Here is a 27800-nt window from a genome sequence, read left to right on the forward strand (position 1 = left end):
TTTTTTTTTTTTTTTTTTCTCTTTTTCTTTGGGCGGGGGGTGGGGCGCACAAGGTTGGAGAGTTCTTCTCCAGTTAGTCTTTGGCAGACTGACTCACGCGTCTTCGATGGCTCTGGCGTTTCCACTGGAGTCACTAAAGGATGGTGAACAGACACAAGCGCAGGTTTGAAGTTGACGAAGAGAAAATCCGGGAAATTGGCAATCAAGAGGAGTAATAAGTATTATGATTCTTGGGTAATCGGTACGCAGTGGATAATAGCACCTCAGTAGATAACTGCTCACCAGGGCCCTGGGTTTATCATCCCGCCTCGTCTTTTCCATGCGCAGAATTGAATGATAGGTTGACTTCTCGAACCTCGTTTCCGGGGCATGATGTCCTCTCCCGCACTCACTGCATAATGGGAGCGAACTCGCATCGACAGGATAATGTCAATGCCAGAGCATCGATTGAATATCACTTAGATCTAGCGAGTACAGGTCGCAGCTGCAGAAGGTAGGGAATTGGGTGCCTACACTCGATTTCGTGTAATTCTGAATATGCAGGCCCCCGTCATTCATGAAACCTGGGGCCCAGCGCCAGAGCCAACAAGGAAGTCACAAGGGAGTAAGTACTTTATGTATTAAGCTGAGTGAGTTCTGTAGTACCGTAATAGCTTTACTGACTGGTTAGTGTTGCGCAGCTGACAAATCATTACTAATGCCGTCGTATGGCTTATATGCTATATGCCCGTGGTATAAAGCCCAGCGCTGATACGGGATCAATCAGTTTCATCGTCTACCCCACCTGAGATCCACTTGAGTATGGCTACACACATTCCAGCGATTGCTCGACGATGGTCCGTTATGGGCCAGGATGGGATTGAATCCCTGGTATATGGGGATGTCCCGGTACCAGCGCTTCGAGACAACGAGGTTCTGGTACAGAGTGCGTCAGTGAGCCCGTTTACCTGCCTCTAGCGACTAACCGAGTTATAGTCCGAGGTGCCTCTCTAAATGTATGTTCCCGAGACTGTGCGTCTACGCGCGACTCGCTGAGAATTATAGCCCCGTGATCTGATGATCAGTCGCGGAAACTACCCCTGGACCGTCAAGCCGGGCGTTGTGCCTGGTTCGGATGGCGCTGGCGTTGTCCTGTCCGTGGGTAAGAGCGTTACTCGGTTCCAGCCTGGAGATAGAGTGATCACCATGCTCAATCAAAAGCACATCACCGGCTCGGTGACTGTTGAAATCGCGCAGTTCGGCACGGGTGCCTCGGTTGACGGGGTCTTTTGTTCTTCTGGTGCCTTCGACGAGCAAGCGCTGGTCTCGATGCCGGATGGGCTGAGCTTCGTTCAAGCTGCGACGCTGAGCTGTGCTGGGCTGACGGCTTGGAATGCGCTATTTGGGCTGTCTGGGAAGCAGGTTACGGCGGGACAATGGGTTTTGGTTCAAGGCACCGGTTGAGCTGCTCTCAATTGCCTGATCCTGCCACTTGCTAACACTGACCTAGGGGGAGTGAGCCTTTTTGCGCTCCAGTTCGCGAGATCCGTCGGTGCCAGAGTCATCGCCACGACCAGCTCCCCGGACAAAGTCGAATTCCTCCGCGAGCTCGGCGCCGATCATGTCATCAACTACCAAGACATTCCAAAATGGGGAGCCGTCGCTAAAGAGCTGACAGGGGGTTGTGGAGTGGACCTCGTCGTCGACATCGCCGGCCCAACCACCTTGAGGGAAAGCGCTGCTTGCGTCAAGCTGGACGGGACAATCGCGGTGGTCGGGATCGCTGGTGGCAGCCCGGAAGGACAAGAGATGCCCACCTTGCTCGAGGCCTGGCTGAATCTGTATACTGCGCGGGGGGTTTGGGTTGGGAGTCGGGTGCAGATGGAGGAGATGTGCCGTTGGATCGATGCGCACCCTGACTTCCGGCCTGTTCTCGATTCGAAGGAATTCAAGCTTAGCCAGCTCAAGGAGGCCTACGAGTATGTGGCTTCAGGGAAGAGTCTGGGGAAGGTGTGTGTGGAGATTGACTGAGAGCTGATACTTGTATATGGTTTGGTAGACTGATAGGTTAATGGATGATTGTCTCTGTGTTGCTAACTGAAGTTGTGCGCTTCTACACCTCATAGGGTCAGCCTACTCAACACCTATACCCATAGTCAAGCATCGTTAGATTTACCGGCACAGTGCTGGCAGAGGCCAAGTAACCGTGGAAGGTGGGGGAAGATGAGGGAGTTCCTTCTCCAGTGTGCCCACTGCGCTTGCCTTCACTGCACCCACTGTTCACCCAGTGTTCAACCAGTGCTCACCCAGGGTGGGTTCCTTCCCTCCGTGCCCAGCAACAACCGCTGTTTACCTACTCTCCCTCCTCTCCTCTCCCTCCTCTTCTCTTCCTCTCTTCTTTTCCTCTCCATACCACTTGAAACCTTGATGCTAGTATCGTTTTCAACGCTCTACGATTATCAAGATGTTCTCTCGTGCGTTCTCCCGTCTTCCCCTGCGTTCCTCTTTTTCTTCTGTTTCTTCTTCTTCTTCGCCGAAGGAGGGTCCGGTACACCCTTCTGACGCAGCCACTCCTTCAGTTTCCTTTTTGCAGCCTGTGACTCGTGGTTTTTCTGCTTTTTCGTCTTTCTTTTCTTCTGTGCGTCCTCTCGAAGGCGCGTCCCCTCGTTCAATTCTGGTGAAGCCTGTGGACGGCGACGTCCGCACGGTGAAGCCCAAGAAGCAGGTCTCCTTTGCGGAGGCCGACACTGTCTCTACCGTTTCCCGATGGCTCGTTCCAGGCGTTAACGTCTGGGCCGATAAGGATCTGACTGATCCGTCCATTCGTGAGTATGACATGGTGGGAACTCGTCGGGGTTCCGTCCGCTCCTTTAACCCTCATGCATTGGGGGCTCTGGCCTTGCTTGGTCTTTGTGTCTTTCCTTTGTTCACCATGTACATCGAGTCACTCTTTCGTTGATTTGTTTCTGCTGTGTCCGACCTGGTCATTCTTTTTGAGCGTAGCGCTGCCAATGGCTTGTTTTGTGTTTATACGTAGTGTACTTGTCCGACCTGGTCACTCCTTTGCCACGGTTTCAATTTTTTGTACCTTCTGTCCGACCTGGTCATTCCTTTGAGTCTAGGGCTGCTGTTGTCTTGTGTTTTTGTTTATAGGTGGCTTTTTTGTCCGACCTGGTCACTCCTTGCCACTTTCCCCGTTTACACACACGCTCTTTTGGACCTGGTTGTACCGGAACCAGGTCGTTTATTGCTTACTGAACAGCAGATCAAACGGAACGGCCCGCGACGATCCCCCGAACCCCCGAGACGCGTCACACGGACGCTTGTGTTGGATAGATACTTTCGAAAAACCGGCATGTGCTACTTTTTGTGCAAGCGAACACAGCTAACCATATGGCAGCTTGGGTAACCGACATCGATTCCACCTCGAGGTGATGCTTGTGTTGGATAGATACTTTCGAAAATCTGGTATGTGCCACTATCTTGGCAAGCGAACACAGCTAACCCTTTGCTGCAGCTTAGATGAGAGACGTTGATTTCACCACGAAACGACACTTATGTTGGATTGATACTTTCGGAAAATTGGTATGTGCTATTACTTCTGTAGGTAAACATAGCTAATCATGTGCTGTAGCTTGAATTAGTGATGTTGATGGAACCGCAAGGCGACGGTGTTGTTGGATTGAGGCTTTTGAGGCTTGGGTATGTGATACTGTCTTCGTTGGATTGGTGAACTGTAACTGACCTGTCATCGTAGATCAGATTATATGCAGCTGGACTCTGCTGGGTTTCCTTTGTTTTTTTTTTTTTTTTTTTTTTGTTTCTCTGGTTTGGGATCTGCATTGGGGCGTTTTGGTTTATTGTTTGCTGCGTTGAGCTTTCACCTTTGCCCGACCTGGTCACTCTTTGGCGATCTGCCTTTCCATGTGTTCTCCGATCATGTTTTGTTTCTATCTGTCCGACCTGGTCATTCTTTCCTTTCTGGAGTATCAGTTTCTTCTCTATTCATATTTAGTTATACTTTTGTCCGACCTGGCCACTCCTTGCCACATTGGTCTCAATAAATAAAAGGCCTGCTTCGATGCCGCTGCAACGTTCCGTTTCGTAGTCTATGTCATTTTTAAGTGTAGACAGGAGAAACCCACTCCAAATTTGACCCTCACATAGTTCCTCACTGGCAGGACTATTCGTCTACTAGGTAGCTCCTATCATCCATGCTAGAGTCGTACTAACTGGGCTGGGCTGGCTGGCTGGCTGATCCGGGCGGTTCAGATCCTCGTTCGGTACGACGCCCATGTACTTTATATTTTGCCTGTCTGCACGGTAGTACATAAGATCCACCCGAAAGCGTTTTCGGTTCAATGGAATCATTCAATTGGGAATTATGAATAGACATCGATCACCTAGATACAAGAGTCTAGCACCGTAATATAGTAGGGGGGGGGGCTCTAGTGGAGAAACTAGAAGACCAAAACCAAACGATTTCATGAGCGGATAAAAACAACCATGGAACAAGGTCCACGACGGAATAGTGCTAGTCGATTAGCGGATAGATGTCAATTACCCCAGGAGTTCTAGTACATACGACCACAGGGTGTGGAAAACAGGGCTTCCCGTCCGCTCAGCCGTACTTAAGCCACACGCCGGGAGGTTAGTAGTTGGGTGGGTGACCACCAGCGAATCCCCTCTGTTGTATGTTTTTGCGAACCCGATTCATTCCTTTTTACTGGTCGGATAAAGCCGATGCTGCTCTACTTTATTTACCTCTTCTTTCCCCTCTCCTCGCCCCGCCTCTTCACCCCCGTTTAAAGCGCGCCCAACCCGTTCATTTCTCATACCTGCAATTTTCGTTTTGGTCTGACCTAGTGATGTACTACTGTACTGGGTACTGTATGCAGGTCTCGGCGGAAATTCAGGTTGGCGATGCCGAAAGGAACCCACAGAAGGGCCGGGGTAAAACTCAAGTGCCCAAAAAGATCTACTGGCAAAGCATGGATCATGGATCTGTGGTATACAGTAAGGTAGTAGGTAGTAAGGCCTCTGAATCTGATCGATTAGAGGCTAAGGAGCCGGAGCCCCGGCCGTCATTCGTCCCGTCCCGAGACGGAGTACGGGGAGAGGGCACCAATCATATCCTAGTATCACTATCATGGAGGATGATCATGAGGCACCGTGGCACCATAAAAATTCGGCCTTCACCATCGACAGGTTCAATTTACGCTGATACACCGGCATCAAAAGGATTCGAGATGACCACTAATACCGTTGATCATATCCCGGGCCAGGCACCTCGACCGCCTCTTTCTCATGGCAGCGAAACCCAGATCACTTTGATCATCGCGCACCTGAGACAGGAGCAAGAGCCAATCGTGGGATTCTGGCAAGGCCTGCGACTCGAAGATCTCTTCAGCGGGTCAGTGCAGCCCCTGGGCCTCTGACTCTAGGCCGCCGGCCTGGAAAAACATGCAAGGCTGCACTACATCACGAACATCTACTTGAAAACGCTACGGTTCTTTCAGGAGTATCCGCCCTTCGATACGAGAAAGGACAATACCGCGCTGTGGGAAATGGTGCCTGCTTGGACAACAAGGATCTGCTCGCGGCCGAGATTAACAGGGTGCCAATCGAGTGCAGTAGGTGGTTGTGTTGTCTGAAGTAGGTTGCGAACATGCTCATCACTCCAGTCGTGGGACCCTTAAACAATCTGGAAAAAAAGCCATCGGGGTTATTTAGGGGAGCGTCTAGCAGACGAAATAACACTTCGAGTCGACTTTGCTTATCGCTTGGTGATCCGAGAAGATAAATGCGGTTGGCATGGTTCTGATCGCCATATCGAACCACTCTAGGCTCCAGAAAGTCGTGGTATTCCTGTACACCGAGGTAAAACAACAAGGACTATCGCAGATTAGTATATAACTAAATAGGGGTAGGTCGTGGGGCATACAGAAACGCCATGATGCATAAAGCTTCCTGCCAGGGGAGAAAACCGCGGAGATTCAGGATTGCGCCAGATTGTGAAGGCTTCGATTACCTTTGGTACTCGCTGTATGCACGCGTTACGCAGCGCTTCAATATGCCTTTGAGAGGGGAAAGAACCGCCTTTTAAGAACTCGGAGCTGGATGACATTCTTTGAGATTGATGAACCAACCGTCAAATCTGCCGTTCAAGGAAACCAACAGTATAGGATCAGGGAGGTGAGACATGGTACTAGGTAAGATCTCCCATTAAAACCAGGCAAACACGGTCCAATTTAGATAGATGATTTTTAGCCAGCCACTGAATGCAGTTGGCTCCTGATGCGGCAGCGGACTAGTTTGGGGCTATGGTATTCTGAACAAGAACCAGGTGCGGGGTTGATGGAGAGTTGCAGAGCATAGCATGGTCGTCCCTCTTGAGATTGCTATTTCCTCTGAGCATATGTTTTTAACCAAGCCCATCACATCTACAATTCGAAACGACGGTAGCTCGGTGGTATGTTAAGCGCAAAGGTACTGTAAAGTTGTTGAGCATTAACAAAATGAGTCTCGGTGGGAGCAACCCTGGACTCATCAGTAGAGAAAAGGAATATTCCAACAAAAGCAACGAAGATAGATTTGGAGATATATATTGTGAGTCAACCACTATAAGAACTCTGCACTTCACAAGATCTAGTCTCGATCCCGGGTCAGGATGAAGGTTTGTTGCTCCATCGCAAACACCGCCACACATTCTTTACCCCCGAGCGCTTCTAACACCATTCTCTCCCATTTGACTGCAAATTCCTCCTCGGTCTCATTGGTCCCGTCTCCGACAAGCCCGTGGCTCCCCGAGAGAGCCGTTGCTGTTCTCACCGCAGCCATAAAGTTGCATCTTTGTTACTGATCAATATATGGAAGGAGCGTTCGGAATCTCAGATTGGGGGTGCCTTCCAGAAAGGAAAGCTGAAAAGTGCTGATTGGCGCTTATGAACCCAGGGTCGTTTCCATCTAGCTCGTTTCACTACGCGCTGTACAACTCGAAGATTGAAGTATCCGCGCACCCGCGCTTCTGGAACCTACCCTTACTCTTCGAGGTTACATTCAAGATCAGCTATAATCCAACTCTAAGCATGCATCTGCAACTTGAATCATAAAGTAACTAAGTTCTCCAAGAAAAGTTGATCAAACTCAACCCTGTTTGCTATTCTGGCTCAGAGATCGACAAGCTTGGCTCGGACATGAATTTCCAGGTGCTCTAAGCATTTCTCTATAGATCATCCAACCAAATCAAATTTGTCGCGCTTGTGATTTCCCCATTATTTCCAAATTCTCGTTGCTCAGTGACCTGCGTCAAGAATCTTCCATATCTATATATATGCTAATTTTTCACATCTGTTCTGAAACAGCTGAGATCCGGAAACGAAGCCGGATTGGATTCAAGACCTATTCAGCAATATACGAGCATACACCAAACACAATCGTTCCTTCCTCGGTATGTAAATTCTGGAGCAACAACAGAAAGCATAAAAGTTCTATATAACATATCTGTACCGTACCGTACACCTGCCCTCTATCAATCCCGGTAAGCCGTGGCAGACTCCTCCCCAAACTCGGTCATCGCCACCTCATCCGTGACCGCTCGCTCGCCCATTCCGAGCTCCGTCTCCGTGAACTTCAGATCCGAGAGACCGTACATCGTGATGAAGCCCATGCCCACGACGGCGGACACGCACGAGAAGACGAGGGCGACGATACCACGCGCCGTGAACCCGGCAGGTAGCCAGGCGGGCTGGGCGTTCTGGCCAGTCAGATCGAGGTAGTCGACCATGTTCGCGGCCGCATTGCCCTCGTCGGGCACGCCGGCGGCGCGACAGACCTCCCAGTGGTCGGCGGGAATAGTCAGTCGCTCCTGGACCACGGCGGGGGCTTCCACAAACGTCATGGCCAGACCCTGGGCCAGGTGCCAATCGATATGGCAGTGGAAGAACCAGATTCCTGGGTTATCAGCCACAAAGCGGATGACGAAATAGCCGCCAGGTGGGAGAACTAGCGTGTCCCGGCGGGCCGGGTACGCTGGGAAGCTGTCCGTGAGGGTCGTGTTGGAGCTGTTGTATGTGGCGAAGGCCGTGCCGGCAGAGTAGTCGTAGAAGTCCGCCCCGTAGGCCGGATAGCGCGTCACCAGCTGGAACGCGTGGCCGTGCAGGTGGAACGGATGCGAGCCGGTGTCTTGGTTCTCGAGGACAATCTCGACCACGGCGTTGTGGTCCAGGACTACTGGGTGTGTGTACTCGCCGTACACGGTCGCGTTGGTCGCCAGATTGCCGGCGGACATCAGGGTGTATAGGGTGGGCACCTTGGGCGAAGTGTAGCTGATATCATTGAGAAATGCGTACCCCTTCCCGTTGTTCAGGTTGTCCATGAGAACGGTGAGCTTGACCTGGATATCGGGTTCCGGGAGCAAAGCCGCCCGGTCGGACGGGGTCAGCGTCATATCGTCAAAGGCCTCCAGCTCGGAGGAAACATCGATGTTGAGAGTCGCCGCGGCGTACTCGGCCTGGGTGTTGTACTCGAGCCAGTTGGTCTGATTCAGGACTAGATCCGATGGCACGGTGTCGAGCAGAACGGAGTCGGCTATCGTCACCATCGGGTAGTTCTTCTCGGTCGAGTTCATCATCGTCACGAGAACCGAGTACCGCTGGCCCACCGCGATGTACAGCACCTCAGCCTCGGTCTCGTCGACATAGATGCCGTCGATCTCCACAATGCGCATGGTGTGGTCCTCGATATAGAAGTATTGAGCCACGAAGGCCCCGATGTTGATCAACCGCAGCATGTACGTCTTTCCCGCCTGAACGGGAAACTTGGAGTTCATCGTGTCGTTGACCAGAAACGCCTGCGGAATCGGTTCTGCTCCGGTGGGGTTATACAAGGAGAGAAATTCCGGACGGATGTCCTCCGTCAGCTTGTGGTACCAGTCGCTCATTGTGATGGTGTACTCCTCATCGTACCCGAAGGGAGGGGTGTTGTCATGAACAATCAAAGCCTGGCGGTACCCATCCGGATAGCACCAGTCCGTGTGGCAGTGATACCAGTAGGTGCCGTTCTGCTCCACCGTGAAATTATACGTGATGCTGGCTCCGGGGACCACCGGACACTGGTTCAACATGGAGGGACCGTCCATGGAGGTAGTCCCGTTCTGATAGAGGCCATGGAAGTGGATAGAGGAATTGTGTGTTTCCAGCCCGTTGTACATGTTCACCACCAGCCGGTCTCCCTTGTCGACCTCAATTACGGGCAGCGGCCATTGCCCGTTGACTCCGATGACCTTCCGCTCGGTCAGGCCATCAGGGTTCGCATTGACCCAGGTCAGATTGAAGTCATATGTGACGGTTTTTGCCTGCCCCAAGGCCAGCAGCGACAGAAAGAAGAACGCCAGTGGCCACATTGTCGGCCCAACGTGAAGAAAAAGCGCCCGCTTCAGAAAGGAGACGATGAGAACGGGAAGACCGAATCAGCCAGGTGTCGTGGGTTATATCCTTTACCCCGTGCCCTGGCGAGGTAACAGATTTACTTCTCCCATTTTGCAAATTTACCACTAAGCCTGTATTCGGAATGTTTCCCCACTCCACTCCACTACTGATTGATAAGAGACTGCATCCTCGCTTAGACTTTCCCGCTGACGCTTAAAGATATATCCCGTCCACTGTACAAGTATTGACGGGCGGAGACTTTCTCAGAGAGCTATCAAGATTCCATGGTAAACCCTCCGTATGACATGTGACAAGAACGGGGAAGAATTAGGTAAATTGGTATGGGCGGCGAGGAGATTATCTGATTCCGACGGATCAGATATCGACTCTCGGCAATATTCTGCCAAGCTCGCCAAGCTCGTCAAGCTCGCCAAGCTCGGCGACTAGTCTACATTTAGCCTGCCTCCACCTATTTGGTCGAGACCCCGTCGCCCGATCAGTTTCTTTTCCCTTAGAACCGCGCCATAGCGATCCAATCCGTCAGGCCGAGAATATCGGTATAGAATCGTGCCGCGGTGTAAACACCGCATCGCCCGCCTTATATGGCCTGGGCTTGCAAGATATTCTGTAACATATGGTATTATTATTCTCGGCATTACTATCCATTGAGCCGTGATCAAATATTCTTTGAGATAATAAGTATGTCGAGGAATCGGTGCGTTACTCCAACTTTCGAACCTGTACTATGGTGATAGCTCGGACTTTGGATCGTGAAAATCGATGAAGCGGTCTTACGAAAATTGGTCTAGCGCAGATACCGTCTAAGGAAATATCCCCTGTCGAGAATCTGGAGTGCCTACAAACTATGGCAGTCGGATGATACATTCTCGATATGAACTGGGACGGTGGATTCTATATGGATCGCTTCGTGTTCGTAAGTGCTTCCTCTTTGGGGGCCTTGGCGGGCAGGGAGAAGGTTCTGAACTTCAACTCCCTTCCACCGAACGGTACATTGGCTTTAGCACTGATGGGATCGGTGTGAATTCGGGGAATATTAGCCCTCGAACTAGCGCCAAATACACATACTTGGAATGCTTGGATGATACGGGCCCACTGCAGCAGGCTCTGGCAAGATATGGCAAGCGCGTGGGCCAGAGGGCAAAGCTGCCTCGATATGGCTTGCAATCTAGTCTGTGATGTCCCACGAAAACACGAAGATGGATTTAGGTAAGCGAGGTACTAGGTTATGTGCATTTGCATACTACTACGAAATAGGTATTGTAGTTAGGGGCCTCGTTGGCTGGGCTGCTCACCGCCCACTTCTCCCCGCCCCACGTAGGTGCTCAGTGCCAGGTGAATTTATCACTCATCCGCAGTCGTGAACAAGCGCTTTCCTCGCAACCAGCAGCATCGCTCGGATGTCTTCAAGTTCACCCCCACTCTGAAAGTTCAGACTGCTCAGACTTCAATGCTGGTATCATACTTGTATTCTCACTATCACTCAGAAACTACACGACGAGTCCTCGCCTGTCTTGCTTCCTGCCAACCGCGCCATGTCTCCAGAGTTCGTCCTGGTCGTTCTCATTTAGTTGGCTCCACCACAGTCTGCACCACGTCATCCACGAACATCGAGGCCTGCACCTGTCGAACCAAGTCCTGCTCCTTCGAGTCCCCCATTTCCAACAGCTTGCCAGCCGCATAGCTCTTCAGTCCGGGGATGCGGGCGAGGAAGCTCCAGTACCGGTGCACGAGGGTCCTCTGGCCCTTGCGTTCCTCGTACATCAGCCACGAGACACAGGCCATGATGAAAACCCAGTAGAGATTATAGCTGATGACCGACCCGTAGGTGCCGGTATTCTGCCAGCCCAGGATCGCCTGGAACACGTCCCACCCGTTGTCGATCTCCGGATTGCAGCAGTTAACATGCCACACGGTTTCCGCGATGTTGTAGGAGCCGGGCCCGGAGCCTTCCTCCGCCACATCGCTGCCGACCTTGACCTGGAAGGCGTTGAACTGCAGACTCCAGACCGCCTTGGAGAACATCCCGGCGGCGATCAGGTAGAGGACGCAGGTGGAGGCAATCAGGAAAATGCGGATAGACATGACGTTGCCACCGCGGTAGATACACCACCCTGCAAGAAGACCAGCGAGGAGACCCGTGACCACAGGCAGGGGGAACGCGGTAGCAGGGTAGCCCAGCGAGACGCCGCCGACGAAGACGACCGCCTCGACGCCCTCACGCATTGTGGTGATGAAAGGCAGGATGAACATGGCGTATCGACGTGCCCAGTCGCCGCGCAGCCAGCGGGTGCGGCCCTCGCTCTTGGCGATCAGCGCCTGGGCGATCTTGACCCGCCACTTCTGCTTGGTCTTGTTGATCCGCAGCAGCGCCAGCCCCATCACCGTCACGATCACCGTCGCGATCACGTAGAAGATCCCCTCCCACAGGTCCTCCGAGTTGGACCAGATGTCGCTGCCCAGCCCGTAGAAGATGCCGATGAAGATCCCGCCGATGATCAGACAGACCACCACCCCGCAGAGCGACCCCCACCAGACCTGCTTGCGTAGTCGCCGATGGATCTCCAGGTCCATGCCCGGTTGGCCCAGGCATTGTTTCAGGAAGGACAGCAGGACCGACACGACGATCACGGCTTCCAGGCATTCGCGGAAGACGATGAAGAACACCTGCACCGCGAAAACGTCGATCATGGTGAGCTGCGTTGATTGCCTTCAATGACTTGTCGTTAGTTGAAATGAGCGAAGGTGTCATCAAAAGAAGAAATGATAAAAGATTCGAAGACACGATGAAGGAAGAATCCAAGCAGAAAGTTGGTGCGTCGTGCAAAGAGGCACCCTGCAGAGAGGAACGTTGGATTCTTATGCAGATCGACTGAAGCCCGATTTACCTACCACAACGTGGTGGTGTCTGCCTTTGGCTCCAGCCACCCACCCATCCCCCGAACCAGTAATCCAGACGCCAAAAACGAGACATTGATACTCGTATTTTTCAAAACGAGGTGAAGAGAAGAGAAAAGAAGCGAGCGAAGAAAAAAAAAACCCCCTCGCGAGGAGTGGGTCTGGGCCGGAAAAGCTTTGCTTTGCTTCTGCCGATTAAGATTCTTTGAGATTGTTGCCGAGTTGGATGGATCTGCTCGGGGGCTCGGGGCTAGGGATTGACGGCAACTAAGCCTCTTTAGGCCTCGGGGTTAACCTTGCTCACCGAGCTTGCTTTATCTGATCCGAGTTCCTGCCTTGCTCGATTCGGAATCTTGACCCGACACATGGATTCATCTGCAGCGGGTCTCCGATACAGCATGGCAATTGTTAGCCATCGGTACCGAGAAACAGCTTCGGTAGCATTCAGCCCACGTACTAAACACCCCGTTGGACATGGGCATTGTATGCGGACTTCAGATTGCGCCCTACCTGCCTACTTGGTGGTCCTTCGGGGGGGGAAATTCATTAGCCGTCGGTGTTGTAAAACTTCATTCAAGTTCGGATGGAGAAGAGAGCAGAAACCTGAGACAGAGGATGGTGAGATAGCATGTTTACTCCACTTCGACCGCCACTTGGCTGAGTTATTTTACTTTGTGTAGCGAAACAGGAAATAGTCGAGGACCTTGAAGGAATCGTAGGCGAGAATTGCCCCGGGGAGGGTGTATTGTGCACGCTTAAATAGATATGGCACCTCGGTCTCAATTATCTCAGCGTCTTGTTGAGTGTCCAAGTCTGTGGTAGGAGATCCAGCCGTCCTTGTTCATGATGAAGTGGTCGTTCTTGGCCGTGGTCTTTGGCCTATGCTCGGTCGTCTGGGCCAGCAATTTGCCCACCTCCAAGTCGCAATATTGCTTCTATTCGATCTATAAGTCTTTGACCTCGTTGACGTTCGAGACCGAGGCTACTTCGTCGGCGCACACGCACACAAGCTCCAAGGCCAACCGTACCTCTACATCTGCCAGTCATGGGGCGAGCATGGCCCGCAGAGGTGGACGAGGAGGCGGTGCGTCGACGACGACCAAGTACGAACCGTACTGTGAGGACACCATCGAGGTTACTTCGATCTACGCGTCGATGAAGGAATATTGCTCCGCCAACGAGATTGTCAAGGGCGTGGCGTACTGGCAGGTGCTCTGTGGCAAGAACCAGGTGGACTTGATCAATCTCACCGCGATCGACACCGAGCTCACCCCCCAATACCTCGCCAGTCTGCCCGCCGTGGCCCCTGACACTTACAACACCTCCGTGACTGTCACGAGTCCCGTGTTGTTGGAGAAGAGCTACTATAAACGGTATCTGCGTCGATTGGTGAGTAGTTCACTGCTATCCCTAGGATGAAGCCGGTTCGGTTCCAGTCAAATGCTGATGGTTGATGATGCACACAGGAAGCCACAATCAACGCAACACCAACGAATATCGTCTACGGATGGGCGCTGATCGGATACTGGGGCGGGGTCATAGTCTTGGGCAGTCTGTTCAATCTGTCCAAGGCATCTCCCTGGTCCCTTTCTCGAGGTCCCCTCGCCACCCTCCGATATTATTTGAGACTGCACCTGGTGATCCCCGCCACCGTCGGCACCTATCACCAACGAGCGCTGTACTGGTGTAACATCCCCAAGCGATTGGACTCAGTCATCGTTTTTGGCTTCTGGGCTATATCGATTGTCCTGTCATGCGTCAATCTTGGTACCTTCTCGGGGAATCCCACGTAAGCAGGCACCGACCACACTCTTTGAACCTGGTTGCAGCAAGACCTCTTCTGACCCGTGACTCTTTTCTAGGACCCCCGACGTGTCTCAGCAGAATTGGGTATATCTATCGGACCGCACGGCCGTGCTGTCCTATGCGTGTCTCTGTTGGCTGTGGATGTTCGGAGGCCGGAACAACATCTTCCTCTGGTCAACCGGCTGGAGCTACGGGACCTTCTCGGTCTTCCACCGCCATATTGCTCTGGTGGCCACGCTCGAGGCGGTGGTTCACTCCATTGGATATACCGTCCAATGGAACGTCTATTGTACGTCTGGACTGTTGACCAAAGATCGGTTTCGGTTGATCCCGACTAACAAAATCTGTCTAGCTTCCGACTACATTCCTGCTTTGAAAGATCTATACTTTGTGTTGGGAATTGTGGTATGTTATGACTTGAGGACAATCGGTGGCTGTCGTGAACACAACGGTCTAACGTCTCCCTCAGGCAACGATCATCATGTGTCTCATGATTCTTTTCGCGATTCTTCCTATCCGCCAGCGATTCTACGAGCTCTTCCTCCTCATTCACATTGCCTTCGCGGTCGTGCTTCTATACTGCTTGTATATGTATGTTGCTGCTGCTCTCTCTCCTTCGGAAGCCGCATTGCCGCCGCGCTCAGCTGCTAACCCAACCCACCGTCAATCAGTCACACGGCGCAGATCGGAGCAGTGTATTACAGTGGCTATCTCTGGCCCCCCGTGGCCATCTGGAGCTTCGATCGCTTCCTCCGCCTGGTCCGCCTGGTTTGGTGCAACGTCCGCGTCTGGTATGGCCATGCCAGCCGCACCCAGGCGGTGGTGCACTACAGCCCCGCCAGCGATGTGATGCGCGTGGATATCCTGAATGCCACGGTGCAGGGCGGGCCGGGACAGTACTATCATCTATACCAACCCATGACGCTGAGAGGGTGGGAGAACCACCCCTTCACGCTCGGTGCGTTCTCTACCAGCACCGCTGCTAGCAGCCCCATCGCCACCCCGGGGCAGGTCGAGGACGGTCTCAAGCCATCCACACCACAGGTGCAAGTGACCGAGACCGGCTCAGCGTCACCCCCAACCTCGATCCTGACGTTCTGGATCCGCCCCTATGACGGCTGGACCAAGCGCCTCCGCGACCAATGCAGGCAACAGCCCGGCAACACCGTCCATCCCACCCTCCTCCTTGAAGGTCCCTACGGCCACCGCGCCCCGCTACGCACCTATCACACTCTCATCATGATCATGGGTGGCACGGGGATTGCCTGCGCGATCCCCTACCTCCAGGACCACCTGACGCGCCGACGGCGTCAGGCGCCCACATCGACGGTCCGCATTCAGCTCCACTGGACCGTGCGCCAGCCGGCCTTCGTAGCGGAGCTGCTGCAGCGCGAGCTTGCAGACATCCTTACCAGCGGCGACGTGCAGGCATCCTTCTACTGCTCTCGCAAGGGGGTCGTCGTCGAGGACGAGCGTGTCCCGACGGTAGTCGACTCCGCGAATGAAAAGGGAACTGCCACCGGCGCGAAGCTCGTTCACTCCGCCGCGGGGACAATCCACCCCGGCCGGGCGCCCATTGACCAGATTCTCGCCGAGGCGGGCGCCGTCGCCGCGGCGGAGAACACGCGAGTCGCGGTTGTGAGCTGCGGCCCGGCTGCCATGGCCGACCAGACCCGGGCGGCGGTGCATGCGGCGCTGAAGCAGGGGTGTCGCACGATGGACTATTTCGAAGAGGCGTATGGCTGGTAGCCGTGGCGAAGGAGGCCAGGGTGGGTGGAGATCGTTCTGGCGGGTCTTCCACCGAGGTGGAAGCAGGCCGATCTGCCATTTTGGCTAGTTGTACATATACAACCATCCGGTACTGCGGATTAGCAGAAGAGATGTGCCATCAGTTGTTCTGGGATGTAAGAAGATGCCTACGAGCATGTAAATAGGGTCTTCCGTAGAGTTGAGAAAAGGCCATGTGAGGAAAATAGAGTAACTCCTAGCGGGAGCTGAGGTCCTAAATAAACCTTTTTCATAGGTGAGCGAGCTGGTATCTCAATATCAAGCCCAACTTTCACCTTTTTTCTTTTTTTTTTTTTCTCTCTTTGTTTTGTTTGATTTTTGCTATTGGTGAATGGTGACCATCCACCGCACAGCCATCTTGAAATGTGGAAAGTGGGAATCTTGTAGCTGGACTTTACCACTTGATCCAGGGGCTCACAGCACGTACCCAGGGAAGGGAACCACCCTGATGACTACTTTTGCTGCAGTTATCTGAGACGCAATATGTAAGAAGACATGTGCTCATTGTGCTCAAAGAGAAGGAAAGAAAGAAAGAAAGAAAGAAAGAAAGAAGAAAAGCAAAAGAGAACACAAAGCAAGTTGATGACATCTGCGAGAGAGGTTGAAGATGCTTGGATTCTGCTCCTAACGTAAGGCTAGCTATCCGCGGAACCAGCCAAGGCCACCACCGAGGTGGGCGGTGAGCGAGCAGCCTGACCACTAAGGCCCCCAGGACCCAGGGAAGAGTGAAGAAAACAAAACACACACACACACAGAGAGAGAGAGAGAGAGAGAGAGAGAGTGTGTGTGTGTGTGTGTGTGTGAGAAAGAACAGGGCTTTCGCAACGGTGGGTGATGCGGCAGGCTAAGAAAAGACCCAAGATATGCTTGGCCTAGGCAAAAGGATACCCGGCACATATGTAGCCAACCCTGCACAGCCCACCTTATCATGCTTCCCAGCCTGTTCAAGCTCGACTCTTCCACCTTTCCCAACAGCCTGTCTCGGCAGGAGAGGCCGATGGTCTGCCACAGGTTCGGTGTTACTGGGGTAAATTGGAGAATCTTAATATATGAATGCCCCTCTAACCCACTTCGTACTTGAAAACTAGAAAAAGGCCCAAGCACGACAATGCCAGAAGAACGGACCCAAATGAAGACAAAATCTCCCAGATCTATTATATTGAACTCAAACAGCACCGAAGTCCCGCAAGTCCATCTAATCTCGAATAACATCCACGAACTCCCTTCCCCTATCCAGCACGGCACGAGATCTTGACATCTTTCTCTCCCGCTAAGTGCATTTGCAGGTGACGTAATGACCATAGTAGGAGTAGGTCGTGCGCGACTGGCAGGCACTGACCGACAGGGGCGCGACGGTGAAGGAGCGCACGTTGCCGTTCTCGCAGCGGTGGTGCGGCCAGATGATCATGGTGAGGATCTTCTCGGCGAAGGCGTTCTCGAACCGCACCCCGTAGTAGGCCTGGTTGTGGTTGTAGCAGGTGCTGCCGTAGCGGGTCACCAGCGCCGAGTCCGTGCAGGCCGAGTAGTCGGACAGGTAGCCGTAGTAGTGGTAGTGGGTGCGTTTCGCCAGCCCCCGGGGATCGTCCCGTCGCCCGAGATCCTCGTCGGTGGTGGTGGTGCTGTTGGCGCTGGCAGACAGCCGGGTCCCCATCGGCGTTTGGCCTTGGGCGCCCTGCGCGAGCAGCCATGCGTAGGTCACCGCGCTCGCGAGGAGGCTGTTCTCCTCTTGGCTCGTGTCGGCTTCGACCGTGTCCTCGACGGCGACTTGCATCCCCGTCATCACCTCGGTGATGGTCAGGCAGTCGTACAGCCCGCCGTCCGCTCCGTCCAGCGTGATGGTTTGGTTACTTCCCGGCGGGAGAACCACAGTTACCCCGGCGTCGACGTACACCCGGTAGCTGGTCTCCAGGCTGGTCAGGCAGGCCAGGAACGTCTCGGTGGCACCTGCGGGCAGCTCTCCCGGGCCGTAGACGGTGACGTTTTGCGCCGTCGCGCCGTGCACGGCGCACGCACCGGTCAACAGGGCCGTCCAGATTTGAGTGCGCATGGCTGCTTAGCGGGTTCGCGATTGTCGTGGATGGTGCTGCGAGATGAACACAAATACAAATGGGTCTCAGTACGACACAAATTGAGAACTCAAGGAGGGGAGGACATACACAGTTAGAAAGGAAACAATGCTCTGGTTGAGAGAGATGCATTGTCTGTAGTAGGGGGCGTTGAGCGCATTAGTTATATCCAGTACTCCGGCCATGCGAGGCAGCTTGCACGCATACTCGGTGCTATCGTGTCTTGTCGTATCTTGGGATTCGAGTCACGGTGGATCTTGAGTCGCGAAGAATTTGGGGGCCAAATGCGGCTTTTTTCTATTCGCAGCCCCTTATTACTATCCATGATGCTTGTATACCTTGCCTGGATGAGAGTCTGCACAATAGTTCTCCACAGCCCGTTTGGAAGGACTCCTTAGTCCTCCTTCTTATCGGACTGGGACACCACTCTCATGATCGAGGCTCAATCGGCCCCAGACCACTTCGCGAGACAGCCAATCAGAACTCCGTTGATATGCTGGTGCCTACGGAGTAGAAAATTTCGGTGTGCAGAACTGCCAGGATCGAAATTAGCTTGCTTTCATTGGAGCTCCACTCATTATCAGAACAAGGCTTGTTTAGCTTAATTAGCTTAAGCTTCCACTTAGCCGTGGCTGATGATTCGATGGTCCTCCCCCACTCGCCACGCACATACGTACATGCATGGAACTTGGAAGGCTACCTATATGTACAACATCCTGTACAAGGCAATAGTTGAACTACTATCATTAAGCCGAGCTACAAGACAGCCCAGCTCATCGAGGCGGGCCCGCGAACCGACGCGGGAGCAACTCACCTGACCTAGTTTGGCTAGTTTCTACCCAACACCCAACAGCCTCACTAGTTGCCGTGCTTATCGTCCCCACATCCGCTCTTTGTCTCCCCTTCTTTCCTTCCCAGACCCAACGAAACGAGACTCAGAGAATGAAGATAATGGAATTACCAAGCGAGCTCCTGCAACACATCGCAGCGCAGCTCGATTCCGTCGCCGACCTCAATGCTTTCGCGCAGACCTGCGCCCGCGCCTACCAACTGGTCAGCCCTTATCTCTACCGGTACGACGGCCAATACTGCGGCGGGACCGCGTTATGCTGGGCGGTCGAGGGGGGCCGTCAGCAGACCGCGCAGAAATTGCTGGACCTCTATCACTCCGTGCTGTCCGATTCACAGATGCAGTTCGTTGCCCACCGGGCCCTCGTGCTGGCGGCCCAGTACGGCCATCCGACGATCGTGCAGATGCTGCTTGAACTGGAATGCGTTGATCCGGACGTGCGACTGATTCCGACCTCGAAGGTGACACCGCTCATGTACGCGGCGTCCGCGGGCCACGAGGAGGTGGTCCGCGTGCTTCTGGCGACGCAGCGAGTCGACGTGAATGCGCGAGACGCCTGGGGCGCCACCCCGCTGCATCGTGCCGCGGCGGCGGCGGCGTCGGCCGGGAGTTCTCCGAATGAGGCGGTGGTCCGGCTGCTGCTGGCTACCCCTGGCGTTCGCCCTGACCTTCGCGATCATCTAGGTCGGACACCGCTGACGTGGTTGGCGGGACATGGCGAGGCGGCTTTGCTGGAGTCGCTGCTGTTCAACCACCATGTCAACCCCCATCCGAGGGACGAGGCGGGCAACATCCCATTGTTTGAGGCCGTGCGGAACGGGCACGAAGCGGTGGTGGATCTCCTGCTTCGGGCTGGCGGACCGGGGGATGTCGATGCGACCGACGAGGACGGAAAAACCGCCCTGGCCATGGCGGCGGAAGACGGCCACGTGGGAGTCGCACAGCTGCTTTTGGCGGCGGGTGCGAGTCCTGATGTTAAGGACACTTTTGGGCAGACTCCGCTGGCAAAAGCGGCACAGGCTGGCTGGAAAGAAGTTGTGGAGCTTTTGCTTGCCACGGAGGGTGTGGACTGTAACTCTCAGGATGCCGAGGGTCGGACTCCGTTGTCATTGGCGGCGGAGAATGGGTTTGTGGACGTCGCCAAGGTGTTGCTCGCGGCGGATGCCGATCCAACTCTACCCGATCACGACGGGAGAACGCCCCTTGCTTGGGCGGAGGACTTTGGGAACGAGATCTTGGCTGACCTGCTGCGCGATCGAGATGAGTGATATATAAACCCTTTCTCAGGTGGAGTATGTGTCACTCTTGCCCGTCTTCTGCCACGTCTTTGCATCGTGCTGCGTTTATGGAAGCTAGTCTCAGGCGTGCTCTGTGGACCTGGTTTTGGCAAATATCATTGACCAGCATCATAACTGCAAGCGATGTGAGGTACTCAGGAATAGACGATATGTAACGATTTCGTGATTCTTGGTGGTTGGCTTGTTGTTGAACGATCTCAGATATCAACAGGTGAAGCAGCCTGGTAACCGCGTTGGATCACGTGGCCAGATTACTCGGGGACGCCGACAATAACATCCCAATGTATAAGTTGTATTGTGGCTACAGGGATATGCCATAGTAGGTTATGTTGCGGTTGATCTATGTCTCTTCCATTATGAAGTGTTGTCTCTTCCGACAAAAGAAACATGCCTTTGCTCTTCAGCTCTCCACTGGCTTAATGCAGGAGTGCCACATGCCGTCGGTCCTCGGGCCGGTTGCCGATGCGCGAAGTGCGGAGTACGTGCGGAGGACCTGTTTAGCCACGGAGTGGCGCAATTTAGCTTCATCACAACTTTCCTTCAAAGCCTTGTTCACTCTTACACCTCGCAATTAGGCTAAACCCCCAGGGGAAATCTACGCTGCAGTTTTTTCCCAAACCAATCCACGTCATGCCACGCGATGTTTGCACGGCAGCTCACCTCCGCTCCGTGTCTTGCAGCGTTAGCCTCGACGTTTCCATCGCAAAGACTTTCTCCCGTTTTGCCCTGGCCCGTAACGGACGTCGGCTATGAAGAACTGCGGAGCATAACTCCGACGCTGGGACCTAAATGGGCTCGTTGCCTGGCTGAATCGCTAGAGAGTCAAGGCATATAAGTAGCTCTGTCGTGACTACGAGCTTCTTCTGGTCGAAGAACCGCTACAATCACGCGAAAATGGTCGGACTGCTTTCGATTACCGCGGCGCTTGCCGCGACTCTATTACCCAGCATGTGCGTATCTTCTGAGTCCTATCATCGAGGAATGCAATCCTGGCTAATCACAATCTTCAACTCTGCAGTGTCTCTGCCGTTGGACTCGATGAAGCGGCCGTTGCCAAAGGACTTGAATACTTCGGCACAGCCACGGACAATCCCGAGCTCACGGATATCCCATACGTTACTCAGCTAAACAACACCGCGGACTTCGGTCAAATCACTCCCGGAAACTCGATGAAGGTAATCTATGCCGTGTGTCTAGGCCATGTGACTGTTGCTGACCCTTCATAATAGTGGGATGCCACGGAACCATCTCAGAACACCTTTACGTTCACCAATGGCGATGTGATCGCAAATTTGGCTGAGGGCAACGGCCAGTATCTGCGCTGTCATACTCTGGTTTGGTACAACCAGCTGCCTAGCTGGGGTGCGTGTCCTCTCTCTTGCTGTCAGATTTTTGGAGAGAGGGTGACAAGGATACTAATGGCTTTTGGGGACAGTGACCAGCGGAACCTGGACTAATGCCACTCTCACCGCCGCATTGAAGAACCACATCACAAACGTGGTGTCGCACTACAAAGGGAGATGTCTCCACTGGGACGTGGTCAATGAAGGTCAGTCAAGCCAAGGCATCTAGCCCATCCACCAACCTGACACGTTTGCAGCGCTGAACGACGACGGGACCTACCGCACCAACATCTTCTACACCACTATTGGTGAAGCCTACATCCCCATTGCCTTCGCCGCAGCGGCTGCCGCGGACCCGGACGCGAAGCTGTTCTACAATGATTACAATCTCGAGTACGGCGGTGCCAAGGCCGCCAGCGCCCGAGCCATCGTCCAGCTCGTCAAGAATTCTGGTGCCAAAATCGACGGAGTTGGCCTCCAGGCCCACTTCAGTGTAGGCACCGTGCCCAGCAAGAGCTCCCTTATCTCGGTGCTGCAGTCCTTCACCGCGCTCGGGGTCGAGGTCGCCTACACAGAAGCCGATGTGCGCATTCTGTTACCCACCACTGCTACGACCCTGGCCCAACAGTCGAGCGATTTCCAGGCCCTGGTGCAATCCTGTGTGGAGACCACGGGCTGTGTTGGCTTCACCATCTGGGATTGGACAGATAAATACAGCTGGGTGCCCAGCACGTTCTCGGGTTATGGAGCGGCGCTGCCCTGGGATGAGAATCTGGTTAAGAAGCCCGCGTACAATGGTTTGTTGGCGGGGATGGGAGTTACGGTCACCACCACTACCACCACCACTACCGCTACTGCGACTGGGAAGACCACGACTACCACGACGGGCGCAGCGAGCACGGGCACTACGGCCGCTCATTGGGGGCAGTGTGGAGGGCTTAACTGGAGTGGACCGACGGCGTGTGCCACTGGGTACACCTGCACCTATGTCAATGACTATTACTCGCAGTGTTTGTGAGGTATAGCCTTGCCTTGCCGGAGTGATTGCCATTGAGTCATATAACAAAGTTACTTATAGTTCATTGTCAGTCATGTGATGTAGCCTTAGGATATCTTTGAAAAGAGTGAACTAGGATGCTATACGCTTCGTAGCTGCTCGGGACTATCTCTCCGCGATATAGATAGTCTTGGTTCAATAATAGCCTCGGAGCTCGTCTTAGCTTCGCCACTAGATAAACTAGGTACTAGACTCCCACACCGCGTTGAGGTGCGAGCTCTTTGCCGGAGTCCGCTTGTTCAGCGGGGAAAAACCCCATGCACAGGGATAAAATCGCTCAAAGAGCGATATCTACCCCTCTTCCTTCTTTACCTCCTTCTCTTCTTCCTCCTCCTTCTCCTCCTCCGCCTCTCCGGTCTCGAGCCCCCGCGCCAAGCGCGCCGCGGTCCGCCACTAGTCCCGCCGAGACCGGGCATTGTTGGGTTGGCGGGCGGGGCGCACAGAACGCGGTGTCCCCTAGGGGACGAAATGGATGCACACCGCGCGGGTGTGCCCGAAGGCACCACAACGCGTGCAATGCTGAACGCGGTGTAAGCAATCCAACCCTATAGGCAAGGCATTGAAATGAGCGAAAGCCATCACGCCCAAGTTTACCTGGTGCTTGCGGTCCTGCCAGGACCCTGGGGCCTTGTTGCGCTTGCCCCCGCCCCGGCCCTCGCCTCTGCCTTGGTTGGTCTTGCGGCCCCCGGCCCCGGATGCTGCTGCTGCTGCTGCTGCCGCCGCCGCCGTGTTTGTTCTTGCTGCGCGGAGAGACATGTTGGGTTGTGGTCAGAGAAGAGGTATAGACGTGTGATAATGAGGACGAGGATGATGAGGACGAGGTTAATGTTATGGTTGAGGGGAGGAGAAGCAAAGACAAGGGTAGGGGGACTCACTAGAGCTTATCGACAACAAAGCGGGTCCTACTGGTTATTGTGTTTGCATTCACACATACTTATCAGGCACTACCGGCTCACGCAGATGTATTTACATTTCCATGTGATTGAGCGTTCACTCACTATTGCTTGTAGTGTAATGGATATTATATACCGTTGGGTTACTATCTCTAGTATACTACATATTTATTGCACATAAGCCTCAAACACAACCAAGGACAATAATTGCAGTGTCATTAACGATTCCTTAAAGTGTGTGTGTATCCCATTAACAATTGAGTCCTTGAAATTATTATTCAAAGTAAATAAACGTTTGATTTAGTGATGTGAATGGTGTGTCATCCCGCGAAGATGAAAGCAGGGAGAGGAAAGGCTTAAATACTTACTTACACCTGCAATCCCTTCAACTTCTTTCCAAATTCATCTCCATCGATAGACCCTTGTTTGAGATATTATACATAACAGCCCTCCTTATGGGATGCTCAGTCGTCAGAGGCTGCACCCAATCAAGTAAGATATCTCGTGTGCACCAAAACGATGTCTCTGATGCCTAATCAAGATCCGCATCGACTAACTTGTTCCGTACTGTACTAATCTGTCGGGTCCATTTCTTCTAGAGCTCTGGGATCTTGGCTACTGTCAAGATATATCTCGTTGGTCGATAGAGTCATATCTCGAGCCAGATACAGAGGGCGATACAATCTTCCCGCACCTCACCATGCTAGGACATCAGCCCAAGAATGGCCTGGAGAACAAAATCCTGTACGGCGAGCTGCTTGCCCTGGTCTCCGCCATGCGCAATCGCGCATTTCAGCTCAATGTGGACACCGAAGAGGAGCAGGAAGCGCTGGAGGATCTCGAAGATGAGGCGCGACAGGCATATCCTTTTCTCTTTCCCGATGAGGATACGTTTCCCGTCCTCTACCTGTCGGCCGTGGGTCCGCGCCATGCAAGGATCTTCTACGGTGTAGGGAAGGGCGACAGCTAGTCATCAAGCAATCGAAGCTGTATAGCTTCGTGCGAGTAGCGGAGGCGCTAGCCGAGCTTTTTGCTTCGCTGAGGCTGAGTCGGCCTGTGGGTAGGCCTTCTTGAGGCAGGCAATATTATCAGCAAACTTGGCCCACAGTTGCTTTTGTCGCGCCCCAAATAGGGATTCCCCGCTGCTTATGTGGCTTTGCTTTCTATTCTTCTGCTGAAGTGGTTGGTCTTAATTTTACTGCTTGTTACCACCGCTTAGATGGATCTCCAGTGATCTTCTTGCACCTCATCGCGGCCCTGGATTCGAGTAGCCAACGGCAACCTGTGGGTGAGGCTAAGACGAGCCAACCGTCGGTTAGTCTTCGCATGGGACTCGGCATTATCGTAGATGTGTCTACCACACTGTTTGAGGCGTGGAATTGTCTGCATCGGTCTTCCCTTACATTTCATTCGATATGTTCTATGGCATTTCCTCGACTACGCACTATCTTTATCGCCTATCAATTTGAAGAATGCCAGGAGGTGATTACGGTGCGTTGCTTGAGATAAATGGCAATGATGTCAAGTGCGTGGGCAGAAGCATGCTATACCAAGTCCTTCTGCAAACACCTGTAGGAGCTCGATGAGCCTTCCACTGCAAGATTCCTCGTCGTATCTCTTTTCCTCATCGTGGATCATGAATTGCTCAACCTAGTACTGAATTGACGTGCTGTCATTTTGCCGAGAATGCCGCTTCCCATTGGTCAGCTAGCTCACTGTCTCTCGATGTTCCGCCTCGGAAGGATCCGCCCGAGCCGTCAAATCCACGGTGCCACGGCGGGCTTCCCCGGATTTGGGCAAGTTTATCAACCCCCCATCCCCTCATAGTTGATTCTCTCTAAATTAACGCGTTCCTGAGTCAAACATCGCGCACGATAGTCCCCAACAGCTCTACTGCGGCACTTTAGAAAACAGACCTCGTCGCAAGTCTTGACTACGGGGAAGAATGTGAGACCTCCAAAAGCAATAGCCGTGGCAAACAATCGCCTTATTCAACCAAGGCAGTCGTGACAACCAGCCGCACCCCGCTTTTTCGTCACATACGGCTGCATCGCTTGCATTCTTCTTGATGATCCAACTTCGCCACGGCTGCCTGCCCACCTGTATAAAGAATCTCAATTGTTGAACCATCGGCATCCATCCGGTGTCTAGTGGATCCCCGCTGGCAGGCTGAGATGAAGCCTCGACTCATTCTGCGAGTTCTGCGCAAAGCCCCACCACAGCTCCGATTCGAACCCGCTGCGTTCCTCCATTGCGGCCCGATCGAGCCGTAATAATCGCTGATTTGCCGAGGAAGAACTGAACAAGGGGCTGCCCAACTCTGCCCAGTGTACTTACTTCCTCCAATGGCTCTTGGCCTTTGATCCCCACCGTTCAGCTGGATCACTGCAGATGCGGCTGAGTTTGGACGTGGACTTGGCGATCGGTGGGCTGTGGAGCCAGACGACCGCGGTGAGTGGCTGCTTCACAATCGGGATGGCTCAGAGTGGCTACACTAGGTATTGGATCTGAATATTCCGATTGTGGGAAAAGACGAGTCTATACCCTGGTGGTTTTCTTAATAAATAATCTTTCCAGTCGGCAACTGTCGCTGGGATAAGAAGGACACTGTCTGCCCAATGGTGGCTTTCCAATTAAGCAACCAAGGTGTGCGCGCGTGAGTGCTTTAAGTCAGATTGTAAGTTTCAATTCCATGCGTCTCCCCGCTAAACGGATGCACTAGTTACTCGGGGCTTTGCGTGGTGTTCTTTTTCCTTTGTACTACAGCTAACACTTTATCCACCCCAACATAGATCCTTGTCTATATTCACATACCCCTCAATCCTTACTTTCTTTCTTCACCCGGCTCCCTCCCAAACAACTACGACCCCCATAAGAATCAAAGATGGTGGTGCTCCGCGACGACGACTTCCGCTCACAACGCGCAGAAATGGGAACAAAACGTTGAGGTCGACGACTCTGGGAGGTACAAGGTCGCCTGCCTCAACGCCACGGCATACCGGGCGTACGAGGGTCCCCTGAACGGGATCCGTTTCTGGTTTGAGCAGGAGGAGTACTACGTGGTGGTCGGCTGCCCGCCCTGGATCAGCACCAAGATGGCCGCCGACGGCCGGTGGGCCAAGAACGTCTCCAAGTATTGGGACCAGTGCTGGGAGGACACCGTGGAGCCGCGCTTCATCTGTGAGGAGTGGGGGTTCACAAAGAACGATACAAACATGTACCACGTGAAGGGGTGGGGCTTTGGCGTCATGGAAGGGCTACATGATCTCGAGCGCCGGTTGGGGATCGTGCTGGCGCAGACCGACTACGAAAATTATGGGCGTCACCTCGTGATGCGGATCAAGGAGGGGCTGAAGGCCCTGGATCCCACCTGGCAGAAAACGGAGGATGATTTCGATGCCAAGTACAACCAGGACCATGCCAAGGATGTGGTGCAGCGGTCGGCGGGCGGGTGGGCCCATCATAGAGATGGGACGACGTCGATCAGCTACTTTTAGTTCTTGGGTCTACTCGTTAGATACCCTCTGGTTTCGTCGAACTGGGAGGTCTGGGCCTCTGCGTGGTGGATCATGTATGCAGCTGGCCCTGCCTATTTGCACACCGTGCTAGAGTTAGCGATCCTTCGAACCTCGACGTAATAAACCAATTCATTCCATTTACTTCAAAGTACTGGAGTTTAGAGCACAGTATAATTCTCCTGGCTACAACTGATCTGATTTACCACGAGTGGGATAGATGCATTTTGACAAGCCAGTGAACTATGCAGAACTGACTGCTCCCATCAATCTGTCAGCAGATTCGACTCCATGGGGGCACGGCGTCAACCGGCCCGGGGCGACAAAGCGTCTAGAAACAGAAGCGAGACCGTATACTAGGTACCCATCTACCCTTCTACCACTCAAGGTCACGTGTTAGAGTGACCATTTCCTGCCCATAGGGTAAGCGCGTATTCTTTAGGGCTATTAGCCTATGCGCCGCGCAGTAGTTTTGCTATGGTCCTCCGTATAGGGAAAGGTTTTATCATGTTCAGGATTACACTAAGCGCACTGTAAGGCCTTCCCCACAACTAATCAGTGAACGGACTACTAACTACTTCTTAACTGCCTAGAAAGACTACGGCGCGACTAATAATCTTCATACACACTTGAAGTCGCATAAGGAACTTCAAATCAAGCAGGACAATAATGGGGGCCGGGAGACGCAGACTATGATCAACAATGCTGTTAGTAAGTCTCTCTATCGTTTAATTAACATAATTCACGGCCGAGTCGTACACGCGGTCGAGCCGTGAACCCTTACCGCCATAGTAAATGCAATTTTTCAGGTGACTATATCTTGCCAGCAATAATATGGTTCTACTTAAATGTGAGTAGGAT

At 53.3% G+C, this 27800-nt stretch overlaps 10 protein-coding genes across 10 annotated transcripts; 6 read left to right on the forward strand and 4 right to left on the reverse strand.

Moving 5' to 3' along the window:
- Window positions 1-784: 784 nt before the first annotated feature.
- BO86DRAFT_459553 (zinc-dependent alcohol dehydrogenase family protein) lies at window positions 785-2135 on the forward strand (the record flags this gene model as incomplete). Its single annotated transcript, XM_025677366.1, has 5 exons — window positions 785-925; window positions 976-995; window positions 1045-1438; window positions 1490-1989; window positions 2106-2135. Exons 1-5 carry the CDS (start codon window positions 802-804, stop codon window positions 2133-2135), a joined length of 1068 nt encoding a protein of 355 aa, XP_025522827.1. The 5' UTR covers window positions 785-801.
- A 3093-nt stretch (window positions 2136-5228) lies between these two features.
- BO86DRAFT_404173 (uncharacterized protein) lies at window positions 5229-5678 on the forward strand (the record flags this gene model as incomplete). Its single annotated transcript, XM_025673981.1, has 3 exons — window positions 5229-5392; window positions 5450-5612; window positions 5664-5678. The coding sequence occupies 3 exons, from the start codon at window positions 5229-5231 to the stop codon at window positions 5676-5678; spliced, it is 342 nt and encodes a 113-aa protein (XP_025522828.1).
- Window positions 5679-7510: 1832 nt separating this feature from the next.
- On the reverse strand, window positions 7511-9382 carry BO86DRAFT_404174 (ferro-O2-oxidoreductase; the record flags this gene model as incomplete). The annotated part of the gene is made up of 1 exon (XM_025673982.1): window positions 7511-9382. The coding sequence occupies one exon, from the start codon at window positions 9380-9382 to the stop codon at window positions 7511-7513; it is 1872 nt and encodes a 623-aa protein (XP_025522829.1).
- A 1606-nt stretch (window positions 9383-10988) lies between these two features.
- On the reverse strand, window positions 10989-12116 carry BO86DRAFT_383416 (FTR1 family protein; the record flags this gene model as incomplete). Its single annotated transcript, XM_025670839.1, has 1 exon — window positions 10989-12116. One exon carries the CDS (start codon window positions 12114-12116, stop codon window positions 10989-10991), a length of 1128 nt encoding a protein of 375 aa, XP_025522830.1.
- A 1053-nt stretch (window positions 12117-13169) lies between these two features.
- Window positions 13170-15878, forward strand: BO86DRAFT_442129 (ferric reductase family protein; the record flags this gene model as incomplete). The annotated part of the gene is made up of 6 exons (XM_025676287.1): window positions 13170-13712; window positions 13790-14112; window positions 14186-14418; window positions 14482-14534; window positions 14599-14720; window positions 14801-15878. 6 exons carry the CDS (start codon window positions 13170-13172, stop codon window positions 15876-15878), a joined length of 2352 nt encoding a protein of 783 aa, XP_025522831.1.
- A 1309-nt stretch (window positions 15879-17187) lies between these two features.
- Window positions 17188-17964, reverse strand: BO86DRAFT_383418 (uncharacterized protein; the record flags this gene model as incomplete). Its single annotated transcript, XM_025670840.1, has 1 exon — window positions 17188-17964. The coding sequence occupies one exon, from the start codon at window positions 17962-17964 to the stop codon at window positions 17188-17190; it is 777 nt and encodes a 258-aa protein (XP_025522832.1).
- A 943-nt stretch (window positions 17965-18907) lies between these two features.
- On the forward strand, window positions 18908-20101 carry BO86DRAFT_371805 (ankyrin; the record flags this gene model as incomplete). The annotated part of the gene is made up of 1 exon (XM_025670329.1): window positions 18908-20101. The coding sequence occupies exon 1, from the start codon at window positions 18926-18928 to the stop codon at window positions 20099-20101; it is 1176 nt and encodes a 391-aa protein (XP_025522833.1). The 5' UTR covers window positions 18908-18925.
- A 508-nt stretch (window positions 20102-20609) lies between these two features.
- On the forward strand, window positions 20610-22492 carry BO86DRAFT_442138 (putative endo-1,4-beta-xylanase; the record flags this gene model as incomplete). Its single annotated transcript, XM_025676288.1, has 5 exons — window positions 20610-21081; window positions 21150-21306; window positions 21361-21493; window positions 21567-21670; window positions 21842-22492. Exons 1-5 carry the CDS (start codon window positions 21026-21028, stop codon window positions 22490-22492), a joined length of 1101 nt encoding a protein of 366 aa, XP_025522834.1. The 5' UTR covers window positions 20610-21025.
- A 495-nt stretch (window positions 22493-22987) lies between these two features.
- Window positions 22988-23287, reverse strand: BO86DRAFT_404180 (uncharacterized protein; the record flags this gene model as incomplete). Its single annotated transcript, XM_025673983.1, has 2 exons — window positions 22988-23050; window positions 23126-23287. 2 exons carry the CDS (start codon window positions 23285-23287, stop codon window positions 22988-22990), a joined length of 225 nt encoding a protein of 74 aa, XP_025522835.1.
- An 837-nt stretch (window positions 23288-24124) lies between these two features.
- On the forward strand, window positions 24125-26921 carry BO86DRAFT_404181 (uncharacterized protein; the record flags this gene model as incomplete). The annotated part of the gene is made up of 3 exons (XM_025673984.1): window positions 24125-24373; window positions 25717-25875; window positions 26217-26921. The coding sequence occupies 3 exons, from the start codon at window positions 24125-24127 to the stop codon at window positions 26919-26921; spliced, it is 1113 nt and encodes a 370-aa protein (XP_025522836.1).
- Window positions 26922-27800: the final 879 nt, after the last annotated feature.

This window comes from Aspergillus japonicus (genome assembly GCF_003184785.1).
Source record: "Aspergillus japonicus CBS 114.51 unplaced genomic scaffold BO86scaffold_85, whole genome shotgun sequence".
Classification (NCBI taxonomy): domain Eukaryota; kingdom Fungi; phylum Ascomycota; class Eurotiomycetes; order Eurotiales; family Aspergillaceae; genus Aspergillus; species Aspergillus japonicus.